The sequence below is a fragment of the Achroia grisella genome, unplaced genomic scaffold (genome assembly GCF_030625045.1).
Source record: "Achroia grisella isolate CSIRO2021 unplaced genomic scaffold, CSIRO_AGI_Agris_v1 utg782, whole genome shotgun sequence".
In the NCBI taxonomy this organism is placed as follows: domain Eukaryota; kingdom Metazoa; phylum Arthropoda; class Insecta; order Lepidoptera; family Pyralidae; genus Achroia; species Achroia grisella.
The window spans coordinates 1,459,929-1,474,528 of record NW_026713022.1 but is presented as its reverse complement, the minus strand read 5'-3'; the positions used below and the strand labels follow the sequence as shown (position 1 = coordinate 1,474,528).

Genomic DNA, 14,600 nt, shown 5'->3' with positions numbered 1-14,600 from the left:
AAGAGACTACAAATCATTCATGACGGTTCCTTTTGTTTGTTAGTATAAATTATTTATAGTAGTAAGAATAAAACACACATATAAAGTAATAAAACACATTATATTGACTTTTTAAATAAATAAAAAAAATTAATTACTAAGCGTATTCTTATTAACTAAACCTTAGGACAACACCTATAAAGTAATAATCGAAATGCAGTTACTAACATTATGACTCGAAAAATAAAGTTCGTTACGGAATTGATATCTACTGTTACAATGTTTCTACAATACAACAATTATAAATACATAGTTCAAAATAAACATATCTGCCACAGTGTATTTAAAAGTTATACATTTTTATGTAAAAAAAGCAAACATTGATGTTAATTTTTAATTTGGTAATTATAAAGACAACAATTTTTGTGACACTGATATTTTGTCCGTTTGAGGCATCACAGGTTATGATGTTCCTTTTTGTTCGAAAGGCGTTGACGTGTTTGAGATAGTCTTCATTTATAATTTGTGAAGATCAGTTCAGATATATGAATTTATTTTCTGATTGACGAAATAACTTTACCAACTACTTATCTCAACGGTTTTATTTATTATAACTTTATTTGAATATGTTAATTCTAGAAACAATATAACCGTAGATCCAATAAAACACAGCCGTGAAATATTATACGATTAATATTCTTAGATTTACGACAAGTCTAGAGTTGCATTAATTTACTCAAGAAAAAACATTTCCCTTACAAGAAATTATTTTAATGTACATGAAATAATTGAAGCAAAATAGATAATTACGGGCATTGCTTGTATTTTTTCTTATTTCCAGAATAGGAAAAAATATAACAAGCACTTTTAAACTTTACATCTGTAATAAATCTATTTGATTTGAATGTGTCTTTCTGAGCCATTGGATTTGCGCGTACAAATTTCTTGTTTTTATGTAATTTCCTTTATACGTTTCCTGAAAGGACATTAAAATAATAATTTGGTACAAATACATCAAACAAACCAAGCACAGCATATGCAAGAATGTAACAAAATAACGGAATTCTTAGTATTCGTAAAAAATATATAAAAATAGGAATCAATTACAGCAGTGTCAATTTTCTTTAAAAAAATTCATACAATTAACTCACATCAAAACATAATATCTTTTTGTTCAGATTAACATCATTAATTATTATTGTTAGAATCATGCAATTGGACTTTTTTTACACGAATAATAAAAATAGATATGAGACATACGCATATTTAACAATAAACCGCATTAATTAAAATAAAACTATATTAAAGATCTTGCATTAAATGCACAGAATTTTTGTCCCCAACCCATACTTTCTTCCGCATATTTTTATGTTCGCGAATGTACAAAAAAAATTTTAGTCAATGCAATTTATTATTGTACCTGCGATTATGATATTAATAATAACCTTAATAATAACACTAAGCAATGTACAGTCTCAGTTTTGCAGTGTCTGCATACTTGATAGTCTCTAATGACTTATCAGTATATATTAACAGAATTTAAGAAAAGACGTAAAAACTAATGTTTATACAGAGAGGCAATAAATAAATTAAGAAATAACCTATACATATTTTAGTGCAACCACTTAATATTTAATTTTATTGCATTGGAATATTGTACAGTCGATAAGGCATTTTATCTTATTCATATATTGAGCCTATTGTACTAAAATATTTTCATAAATATTGATGATATTATAAATAGAATAAATAGTATTACTCTAAACAGCAATGGAATAGAAATTGAAATACAAAATAAATCATTTGAATGTACTTATTTAAACAGAGAATTCACGAGAAAAATGGGGAGAAACGAAATTGATCTCAAAACAACTCTTAATGAAAACATAGGATCTACTTATTCACATTTAAAGAAATTATTTTCTGATGAAGAACATTTATAAAATCAAAAGATAAAAAAGGCCATAAACCATAAGTGGTTTAAGGTAGAGCAAATAAGAATCATTAGAAAACAATAATATTCAATACCATAAAATTGGTAAATTACAAAGTCGCGTCATGAGCAAAAGCTCATAAGTACAATGATCACAAAATATATTCACTCACGTTCGTACAATTTATTAAAAAAATACGACAAAGAACCCTTAAAACCTATGGTTAGGTTCACAATTACATCAATTACACAATACATCTCACCTCTTGCCATAATCACTGTGAACAGATAAATATAACATAGTTTATCATACAATATAATTTGGCAAAATAATACTAAGATATTGAAAAACGAGTATCCGTTGTATTCGATTTATAACAGAAGTTTTTTTTTAAATAAAAATTCAAACGAAAAATAAAAACAACATAACATCATTGGTTGTATGTACTATTTTAAGAGTTTTTTCTTATTACCGTATGGCAATAATAGTGAGACATACGGCCAAGATGGCCGACCAAAACTGGCGTCTAGTCGACCGTGCTGCCGATGTCACTGATGGCAGCTTGACTCGTTTGTAATGTTTTTCTGATATGTCGTTGCTTGGCAGTGCGTGGTAGATAGGATAGGCCTGGATTTCGATTGGCTGAAATAATAATAATTTTTTTCAATGACTATTATTATAATTAAATAAACATCATATTGAAACTAATGATTGAACTGTTTTTTAATGTAAATATTTGGAATGACAAACAGGCAGACGGCCGACCTGACAAGCTGTAATCGTCGTCTAGATGCATGGATAGAACCTTATCACGTTATGATGTCAAGACCGTGGTACCTCTAATGCGTTGCCATTTTGGAGGACTAAAGTGTCATGCCTGCCAGTACCTTGTAATTTCTCTGATTTACGACGATTATGAATGGTCATTTCATGTAAGAAAGGATATATGTTATTTCTGACCCTGAGTTCATGTCAGTGATGTATGACACTGTCTACACATTTAAGTCGCTGACCCGGCAACTCAGTGTTGCCTCAAAATCAATCTACATACAGTCATATTTTTAATTAGACGAAGCTAGCAGACAGTAGCTAATGTCACTTTGTAAAATAATGTTGCCATATTTAAAGTAATAGTGATGCGTTCAGTTCTCGGTCAGATTAATGAACAATGAGTGTGAATAGTTAATAATTTCAAACTACAAAAGAATATTATTTATATTTTACAATAAAATTGTATAAAAGTGCTCTAATATAAATTACTAGTGGTATGTAACTACAATCAGTTTTTTGACGGCTTATTACGAAGCGCGCGGCTACCAACACCGACAAACGTCGCGAGCGTCGGTCGCCATTTTGTTCGTAATTCGGCTTCTAACCTCTGGTCTGAGAGCACGAATGTTTTTTTTTGCGCTCACGCAGTTTTGTTATTGTATTTGTTAAGTTTTTCCTTATGTTGTGTTTGTGGTAATTGTTGGGTATATTGTATATTTTCTGGATCCTCAACCAAGCACGACAAGCCAAAGATTGTCTCCAAGAAAGAAGAGACTACGGATTAAGCGTTACCGAAAAATTTATGAGACAAAATATCTACAAACACGGTCTTAAAAGTTTCTTCGCAATTTTTTTCTTTATGTTTAAAATACTCGGTATTCAGTATAGGTAGATACTATAGGAACATAGTCATTGAAAACTTGTTGGTATGTATAAAGCACGGCTAAAATTCGAACCCCGTACCCGATATCGGCAGTTCGGCACACTAACTATTCACTAGACTAGACAATCAAGGCAATTCCATTAATTCAGGAGTTTTTTCAATTCTTCACTTTGTCACAACACTATTTTTATTTCATCAAATACTGACAACACAGTAAACGTCAGATGATTTCGTCTAATTTAAAATACGACTATAAGATTTTTTTTCAATAGGTTAAGTTACTTATTTTTTTCTACTTATTTATTCTGAACACAAATAAGACAAATCAAACATCATATAAAATAGATTCGACATTTTCGAATTATAAATACTGTAAGTAATAAAACTTTGTTTTATTTAAATAGGATAAAGATAGATTTCACTGGTATACATAGAAGATAATATAGAAAAACTAGAAACATAATCAACTCACAGTTCCCCAAGTATCGTCTTGCTTTTTGCAGAACATCATATGAAGACCTCGGTATAGCCGACGTTCTATAGGCTCGGTGAGTAGAGGCTCGGACCATTGCATTTCGTTCAAGTGCGCCATGAAAGACTTGTTACGGAATTCGGCAGGGTTCTTTATAACTAGAGATTCTGTAATAGAAGTAATATTGTAGAGATAGGATACTATGAAAAGCTATATAGTATATATGATGGACGTCGTATAAATAAAATAATATGTACATATGTATATGTACCGATGTAAGACGAACTAACCAACGACTTTGATTTAAAAGTATTAAATATATAGTAATAATAAAACTATTTTAGATATATAAGAGATATAAAATCTCCTTGCCAACATAGCAAATTCTTAATTGGAAAGAGAGTGATAAAAAGTTTTCATGTTGATTTGCTTGATGCGACTTGTCGTAGAATTGATTTATATAACTTTACTAACCCAACAATCTCACGCCCTGATCATCCCCTTGTAAACCAGTCTCTTCCACATAGTTTCTACTCTTCATATCAAACTCCCACGGTGATGTAATATTATCTAGGTTTCTGTGAAGAGAAAATATTTATAAATTATAAATATTACAAGCAACGATGGTATGTCCGAAAAATTTATAGGTAATTATATAAATAAGACTCCTCTATTAAAACAGTACATATTTCATGTTCCTTTCCTTAATAATGAACAATTTAATAATAATTAAGTCTATATAATATAAAATGAAGGACCTATAATTAATTTTGGGCCGCATTTACGTATAAGGTTTACTTCTGTAAGTAAGCGTAACACTGACGTTATTACGTTATGACAAATTTGAATGCAAGAATTGTTTTTACATTGGTAGACTTCGTAAAGTCTTCTGCGTAGATACCTCAGTGTCACTTATTTCAGTCGCCAAGTAGCTTGTTTCGTGTATCGGTTGAACGATGAGACTAGTCAGTGAAAGTACATGACAAGAGTTATAACAACTTAGTCCTTCGTAATGACAACGTAGAAAAATTATCGCAGGCATATCATGTCGTCACATTATACTACTGACCTTACTGATGTTCATGTACGTAGACATCAATTATCACTTACCATCAGGTGGTCCTCTGCCATATGGCATTCCAATTACATAAAAAATATGAAAATTAACCAGACTATGGTGAAACGTAAAGTGAGTGAAAAATACTCACCCAGACGACAGAAACAAATTCTGTATTTTAGTCATGCTCATAAAATAGAACTCCTTTACGCCGAATGTTTCGAAGAATTCGTCGACTGGAGTCATCGAGTAGCATCCAGCCAGTTCTGTCCGTGGGTAATACAGAACAAAGGACAGACACATCTCCTGTAAATATTTATTAAACGATACAATAATAGTTGTTATTTTCATTACCAATAATCAGTCACCCTTTTTAGTGAGGGCAGTGAGTCCACCCTCTCTGCTATTCTGTTATAGCCTTTATCAGTAAAATAATACCATATGAGATGGACGATGGCGACATATTTTATAAAATTCGATAAAACCGTTTCTGAGTAGTTTGGTAACAAACACTGCGACACGAGAATTTTATATATTTAGATTAAAATAATATTTTTTAATTAAATGGTATAATTTTTCATTACTAACCTGTGAGGTGGAATATCCCCCTAAAATCGGTTTATCGCGTGTTGTCGTATCGTAAGTACATTCCGTGATCAAAATGTCTCCTTTCAAAAACTTTCTTCCTCCAGGAACAACTCGAGATTGTTGATATCGAGCATCGTAAGAGTTTTCCTGGGGCCAAATCAAAATTAAAAAATAATGTTAGCGCCATCTAGTAAAGAATCAATAAACTAATAGAAAATAAAGCACACAGCCTATTTGTCTGCCATCTAGCGACAGATATATGAAAGAAAAAGTTGAATAAATTGTTATTTCAGACTGGCTATATTTAAATGTTTTTAATTTTAATCCACTATATAGATGTCATTGTTAGTTTAAAATAAAACCAAATATAAGTCTAAATGTACAGGTAACAATATAGAACCATACTCTAATACCTTTACTTAGAGGAGAGAATTGTTAGTAAAGTCGACCTTTACGTGATCCGCCTTGAAAATCATCGTGGTTAAATGCTGATGGTTTTGCCAAGACAGGTCCATTGACCTGTCTTTATACTCAATCTATCATTGGTACATCACCAGCGTAAAACATCTCATAATAATTAATGATAAAAAAATCCTTTACTTTAAATTTAATGTCAAAAATATGACCTAAATTTACCTCAGATATCACCTCCTGCTCCTGTTGTCCTCTCACATGTTTGAGGGATATTTTGCGAGCGGTTCCATGCACGTGTAATAGTACAGACACGATATTTATACCGGTATCTGGAAACAGCTGAAAAGAAAAACATATATATATTAATATAAAATAAAATTTTGCTTTAAATCCAATCAACTTATAACAGCACATCGTGCAAAACAAGTAATTCCATTTTTGTACACCTATTCAATTCCAACAAAGGTGTAAACTGTACTAATACAACAAATACAATTTTTGTTTATTTGAAATTATTCAAAATATCTACTTATTAATTTTATTTTGTCAGATTAATTTGAATGAAATTTAATTATAATAAAATGAAATTTCTTCATTTCTTCAATAGTCTTAGAATAAAATTCAAGGTTATAACGTAATATAGGTAACTAATAAAAAGATATAATAAATATACTTGAAATATTCTAATATATGTGTTATATCAGTGGCTATAAACAGACAAAATACTCACGCTATTAGTGCATTCAGAACCGCAGATGCCCACGGTCCTGTACTGCCGTTGTTTTGGTGGTATAAGGTGTAATGCTGACACCCCCACACCGGCGCCAAGCAACGCCGCATCATGCTGTCTCAGTGTAGGTGTATGCAGTACACGGATACCTGAATTATCTAGCACTGAAATAGAATGATAACAATCATCAATAACGCTGTCATAATAACCATTACTATTCACAATCATTTAAATAAATATCTACTTTAGACTAGGTTTGTTACTAGGGATGTACCATTACATTATCATCAATAAAAAAATTATACAACGATCTAAGAATAGTAATAATAAGTCAGGACATTCACACAGCGCCATTTATTGCCATCTACTGCCATGCTAGACAGAGCTTCTGTTACAGTTACTAGTCAACTGATAGAAGTACTTAAATACATAGAAAATACATACATAATATACATAGAAAATACACAGACCAATAGAAACAATCATACTCATAAATACAAATATTTGTACCGTACGGAGAATAGAACCCGCGATCATAAGATGTGGAAAGGGTGTAAAACCGCTAGACCAACGAGGCTGTGCCAACACATGCCACGAAGAAAGTTTAAGGCATAATGAACTTACCCTCATGCAGGGCCTGGTTGTCGTAATGAATCTCAAGCATGTAGAACGATACGCCCCCTTTCTCGCCTAGAGGGATGCCGACGTTCGTAGGCAGGAATTCACCTGGAATTATCGTGTTAATTATCTTTAATACATGTATATTAAACGTATAAGAAACATTACCCTATAACAGGACACACAGATGTAAAACATATATGTAACGTAACTTTATTGAATAAAATAATAATAAGGGTGACTCGTAAAGACTATCCAAGTCAAGAGTTAGGTAGAATACTCATGAAACAGTTTTCATCAAGTAATATCCAGTAGATTTCCTGGTGAAAACGAAAACATACATTATGTAAGAAATAATTTATATGTCCATATATTATCTTTATGAAATGATTAAATAGGAAACTATCAAGTATTGTACTGACTATACAGCGCCATCTTACAATTAGTTAGATTAGAGACATTCGTGTTTATTTCATAACTTATTTATATTATAAAAATGTAATAATGATACACTATCTACAAGGAAATGCTAATTAAATATGGTATTTTCTAAAACCATTTTAAGTATTATATGTTAGTGGAACATATAATACTTAAAATTATTTATTTTTTTGTATAATTTTTCTATAGATATAAATCTTTAGAATAGTTTTTGTATAATTGTAGTGTAATGATAGATAGGGAAAGGAATGAAACGACTACCCTTTTTCTTAAAAAGGGGTAATCGGTTCAGAAAGTTAGTTAGTTACGCGCTGGAGTTAGAACAAAGAGGAACTTTGAATAAACGGCTTGCATATCGATTCACTGTTTTTATTATTTTAGAGAGGTGGGGAATTGTTGGTAGGATGTATCCTCCTGGAACCAATTGTGGCACTTACGGGTTAGCTAAATGACAACTGTCGCCTATATAATGAAACATGGTCCTACCATGGACATTACAACATGTTACGCCGTTGCGTAACTATTCCTGACTAAGATGCTATCCATCCCTGTACTTTGTCTGTCTGTCTGTCATACTGTCAGCCTTCAAAATGTGACACAGTTTACAAAGCACGATACTTGGCTAAAATAATTGACACAGAGGTATCCACGCAGACGAATTTATACGACATTTCCCTCCATAATTTATGATGAATTAATCATTGAACTGAGTGATTTGAATACGTCTTGTCTTTTCATTATTCAACATTATCAGAATTGTAGATGTAATATACCTTTCGATCCCATAGCCCAAGCAGCCACCGGCGTTGCGCATATCGCCCATTCACTAGGACGATTCGGCCCAAAAAATCCACTGCCTTCTGCCCACTCGTTCCATGAATATACATCAGGGTCTACAGCGCATTCGTACAACACCATATGGTGTACTGGAGACAAACTGTTCTTCTCTACAACTGGTATAGCATTCCTGATCGGTCTACTGTCTATTAATGGCAAATATCCTACGATATGATGTTTCTTTGGTAAATCGGGAACTTTGAAGATTTTACACCAGAACAACGTTGCCATATCATGTGGTATGGATAGCTGTAAAGAAAATATTAAATGTTAAGGTAGTGGTATTATGTAGTGAATTTACCACTGTTTTTTTTTTGCACCGACAGCACTTGTTAACTTGAAAATAGACGTCTGGTAAAACTAGCGGGTATTACCTGTGCTGATAGTGGATACTACTCAATCACACACACACATCAAACAATAGTGACGACGTCCGGGGTATCCAGGGATTTTGAACTTTACTATACATAATGTTCATTGTTGTTATATAGGTTTAATAATTTATTATGTATATAATTGTTTACGAATACTTATTTTCTATCTATATAAAATACCTACAACAATACATTGTTATATTATATATTAAACTCATTTTGTAAACTTGTTTACTTGTAGGTAGTGAACGTTATTATTTTGTACGATAATAATAAAATAAAGGTGCAGAGAATGTTTTTAAAATGTTTTGTTTAAGTTGTTTTTTTTTGGAGGAACTGACGACCCATACATACGACTAATATAATTTATCCAGTTGCCCAGGAAGATAGGTCAAAACCGACTCGGAACACAGCTAATTATAATGTTTCTAATAATCTAAAGCTTTTCAAAAAGGTTTTGTGACTGAAGTTTTGATGTACCGGGTGTAATTTGTCCTCTATATTTGTAGACAGTTCTTATAAATAATTGAAACTTCTTCAACTAGAGCATAATGTAATAAAATTATTTGCTTGATGAAAACTCGATAATCAAAAACAATCCAATGAACAGAAAACAATATTAAGAACTTTTCCATATGTTTAGAATATGACGCTATAAATTGAAATCGGCATTATGAACCTGTCAAATTTCGAAAGTAAACGATAAGAATAAGCCCTATACAAATAGCCATTAACAAAGACAAAATGAAAGAAAAATAATTCTGTTTATTTAATTTATCCATGGAATATCGACTGAGCTGAGATGTTATAATAATTGTGTGAGATAGTGGTAATAAATATAAAATTAATAACGTTTACGCTGCAATATTAAAAATACTAATTAAAATTTCAAAGCAAAACTAAAAGCAAACAGCTGGTTTTAGAATTCACAAATGAGTATTCCTTTTAAAGTACATCAAATAATAGTAGTGCTCGCCATTTCTCACTGCAACAGTATATACGTAAAATTATTATGAGATATAAGTAATGTTGACCCCAGCATAAATAATTACTATCTCGTTGTCCTTTGTACACAAATATTACTATGAAAGCTGCAAAGTGAAATAATAATATGAAATTTCTATGAAATGTTTAATTATATAAATGTTTCTACAGTTGTTTGAATGTTCATATTTTAGTTGCTTAAAGTCACGCTTAAATGCATTAGAATTATTTTCTCGTGCATAAGATCTATGTTGTAGATTTGTGTTTTATGCGCCTTATCGAAATATATGGTTTTATAAATGATTATTAACCCCTAACACAAAACTGTGGGCGAGCATCTGATTTATTTAAATATTGCTAAAAGGTCAACTTACATACTACCATCGTAAAATAGTGTGTCGCGTTTGTTAATGTTATTCCTCATTGTTAATTAATATATCCCTCATTGTTATGGCGTTTTTTTAGCGTATTGGCCTCATTCTGACAGATATATGTGTTGTGTTGTTTCATTAGTCAATTTTTTATGTAAAGTAATAGCGAAAGAAGCTGACTTGATGGTAATTGATAATAATCGTTGCTTATATACATAAAAGAGGACCTCGGACATCATGTTATCATGTGATACCACTCATGCGTTGGCATTTCCGAGTATTATGTCGTGATGTCACTGCCTATAATCTTAGTGAACTATATGAGTATAAAAAAATTGTATGTGTAACTTACGTTACCAATCGTAACATCCCAATGTAATAGCGGTACAGAACTAGGGTTTGACAATGTTTGTAGTAATCTCAAAGGTTTGGAGCCACTTTTCACGTGTTTCGGTAGCTGTCCATCAGATCCTGGGGGTCCGAGAGCGTAGAGAACTTGAATAGTTTCATCCTGCAATTGATATATGAATAATTCACATTTGTTGAAAGAACATTTTCATTATTACACAGTATTAATATTAATAATTATTAATCTTATGTTATGATATATTACTTATAATACAGTGCGTAACTGAGGGGTAGCATTTACATTATTAGACATAGTAGTTTGATTGTAAACTATATTTTAAACCATAAGTTGATTTATACTCTCTAGAAAAGAAATTACTTATTTTTTTAATGTACCACTCCTACGAAGAGCTATCTCTTCACACGAAAAACGATCCTACTTGTTGCTGTTTTAAGCAATTAAATATGTCTGTATACCTAAAATGTCTAATGTTTAGGTAGTCCATTACATTACACACTAGTAGCAATAGATACGAGTACTTACACTTATGAGGAAGTCCTGGTTATCTTTTGTGTTTAGTAATCTTCTAAACTCAATTGTAGTATGCGTATGATTCTGGTGACCCGATATCAATTCGTAATTCTGCACTTCATCGGCAACTGGTTTCCCTTCCACATCAAGTCCGTGGCAGTCCTAAAAGAAAGGAATGCTTCAATTTAATTAATCTAATTACAAAATAAACACAACGAATTTTGATAAGATTTTCACTAGCATTTTATGTAATTTCTTCCAGAAGGTATGTGTACTATGTGTACTATATATCGGTGATTTATGATATCGCCTGGGACAACTGGCTATACGACCATCGTCACGCACTTAAATACGTGCGAGGCCGCGATGGGTCGCTAGTATTGTAATAAATATCCCTTGTGGAGTCGAGCAAAGTACAAAGACATTGAAGTAAAGGAAAACTCAGGCTAAAATCTTATAACAACCCGCCTGGCTAGTGTAGTAATGGTATAACGTTTAGTTCTACTACATTTACAAAAAATCCGTCCACATCAGTAAGAAGATATATTAAAGTTAGCGACATATGGACTAATGATTATTTTTAAATATATTACAGTCCACGGCTTTATAGGGCATGATATTAGTCAAAATCAGAAAGAAATTTCTGATTCTGACTAACATCACAACATTTCTAAGGCTAGTAATAACATAGGACTATCCTATACAACTGCGTGCTCTACAACTGGGTATATAGCAGATGCAATATCAAATTAAAAAAAAATGTTATACATTAAATAATTACATATACGAGCGGATACCAGTCTTTGGAGGCGTTACAAAATTTTAATGATACTGCTTTAAATGTAATAATCGAAAAATAGGCTTGGATACAAACATACTAAACCTAGGTTAATTACGAATAACATTTAATTAAATATCGATATAAAAAGTATTAGAAAAATGCCTAGGTATAAAAACTAACAATAATCATAAAGACAACTTATGTTTTCATTTAATATTGCTAATACTATCGTATGAATATACATTATAATAAATAGATATGAAAACAAACTAAAAAAATATCGACAGCTACGAAGGGAATGAATATATTAGAAATAACAGAAGCTAAAATTTGAAAGTGAACGATCGACCTTTCGATCTAACCTTTTATATCTGAAGATCATTCTAGCAATAAACTTTGTTCTATTAACAAAATCATAATCATTCAAATATAATCCTTAAATCTTTGAAGATAAGGTAAAATGCCATTTTTTAATAAGGGTCGAATACAAGAGGACAGATGACGGGATATTAAAATAGAAGCAGATGCCTCGGAAGAGTGCAATAAGCTACAAATAATAAAATGCTTTTTTTTGTTGTTTTTTTCGCCAGCAGATGTCGCAGCACGTGCCTTGTACACCTGGCTTAATGATAGGGGGTTATTCTATAAATGCCATGCTAAGGATGATATCCTATCTTTAGAATTGAGAACAGCTGATGCTTAACTGTATCACGTAATATTTGCCTAGTGTATATTACGAAGGTAAGTTATTAAGTTTTGTGAAAACTAAGAACAAAAACATTAAGATAATAATAGAATACTAATAATAATATAATAAATAATTGTTACAGACAACACTTACAAGTTATTTTACGAAGACGAAAATTTCGCTTAATCAATTTAAGAGAAATTTTTGGCTTACCTATTAGTCAATATAATAAATAATTAAGGGACGAGATTTCGTGTTATTAAAGTAATTTCATTTAAGTAGAAATAAAACAACGACAACATTTTCTTTAATATATTGCCTACAAAATTAACTCTATATACTTGTTAATTTTCTGGGATTATTTTACTTTGGATTATACTTATATACATGTAATTACCCCTCTAATTCATAAAAATTCACATGGTTTACAATTCAGTCTTACAATTAGAATTACATTATATTATATAATATATATTATCATTTCCTATCAAATTAGAATATTGAAAGAAAAAGATGGAAAATATGTTAAATATCTATAATGAAGGATTGTAGTATAAAAAAAGTTTACTAGACGTTTTATAAGGTGTTTTTTATATAGATTGAGATTATAATCAAACAATAACGTGAGCAAAAGCACCAACATCTAACAGCCAGCGTACGTAGGTATTATCCATAAAAACTGCTCAGAAACTGGATTTCGCGTTGGCACTACGTTCCCACGGTACAAAAAACATGTACTCACCTACTCATAATTACATCCTGAGTTAATTTTGCTAGATTTACTTGATCCTACTAGATATACATTGACAGCCGTACTTCCCTGTTATTAACAAATTACGACGTTATTTTATATACTCGATAACTATTAATCTTTATTATGTAATTATTGGTAATGTGTACACATAATATGTTAACACACACCCTCACCATTCGAACGGGCGCAGGTTCGATCTCCGTCGCTGGAGTAGCGAATACTATATAGCCACTAGGCTTCGGCACTGGCGACTCGTAGGTACACCACATGGTTTTTTAGTGGGTAAGAATATCACACTCCCCCCTCACCATCTCTGCAGCGGGGTGACTTTGCGAGGAGTTATGCAGATTAAAAAAAAAGGTTCTCTCTCCCCATACTACAGTATATCATTCTATATACACATAATTATAAAACCAATAAATATACCACATAGGAATCTAGAATAAGTTCAAGATCGAACTGATTTGTTACGTTCCCAGAGACTAAATCAGGTGCTCTTGACTTGCATATGGAATATTCCTAAGAACAAGAATGTTCAACGTTAAACATAGACAATGACTATAATAAATGTGCTCTGTGACATGTACAGAATCGTAAATGTAGCAGAATGATTGCGGACTATCAAGTAAGTCCGTATTATGTAATAAAGGCATTTCTATTGTGCGATTTTACACCAAGTTCAAACGGAAGCATTAAAATTCTTTCTACATTCACACAAAAGAATAAGTTTTAAGAATCGGGTGGATGGTTCGCGCATGAGAATCAAGACACAATAGGTGCGCCATGTAGAATAACGTCAAACGCTTCAACCATCATACCAAGAAGATATCTGTCCTATCAATCGATTCTCTACTTTTGCACATCGTAATAAGATTCTAATTAAATAAGATTACCTCAGGTAAATCGGAATTCAATTTTAGCGGAATTTGCGCAATATGATACAATTTAATATCGTCGGTGTCTGGTTGTTCAATGATGCTAATCTTTGCTGTTTGATTATTTATCTGTCTCTTTCTGGCATTCGTTAAGTTCTGTATTACCGTG

General features: G+C 31.7%; 1 protein-coding gene across 1 annotated transcript in view; it reads right to left on the bottom strand.

The window, feature by feature from the left end:
• Window positions 1–81: 81 nt before the first annotated feature.
• The window catches only part of LOC131851196 (MOXD1 homolog 1-like), a 54,633-nt gene continuing 40,114 nt past the window's right edge, over window positions 82–14,600 (bottom strand). The window contains exons 3-13 of the mRNA XM_059201650.1: window positions 11,346–11,495; window positions 10,806–10,964; window positions 8,661–8,973; window positions 7,453–7,554; window positions 6,829–6,992; window positions 6,321–6,437; window positions 5,685–5,831; window positions 5,248–5,402; window positions 4,514–4,617; window positions 4,040–4,206; window positions 82–2,555 (exon numbers count right to left, since the gene is read on the bottom strand). Coding sequence (XP_059057633.1) covers window positions 2,382–2,555; window positions 4,040–4,206; window positions 4,514–4,617; window positions 5,248–5,402; window positions 5,685–5,831; window positions 6,321–6,437; window positions 6,829–6,992; window positions 7,453–7,554; window positions 8,661–8,973; window positions 10,806–10,964; window positions 11,346–11,495 — 1,752 coding nt within the window. The 3' untranslated portion in view covers window positions 82–2,381. The remainder of the gene's footprint in view (window positions 2,556–4,039; window positions 4,207–4,513; window positions 4,618–5,247; window positions 5,403–5,684; window positions 5,832–6,320; window positions 6,438–6,828; window positions 6,993–7,452; window positions 7,555–8,660; window positions 8,974–10,805; window positions 10,965–11,345; window positions 11,496–14,600) is intronic.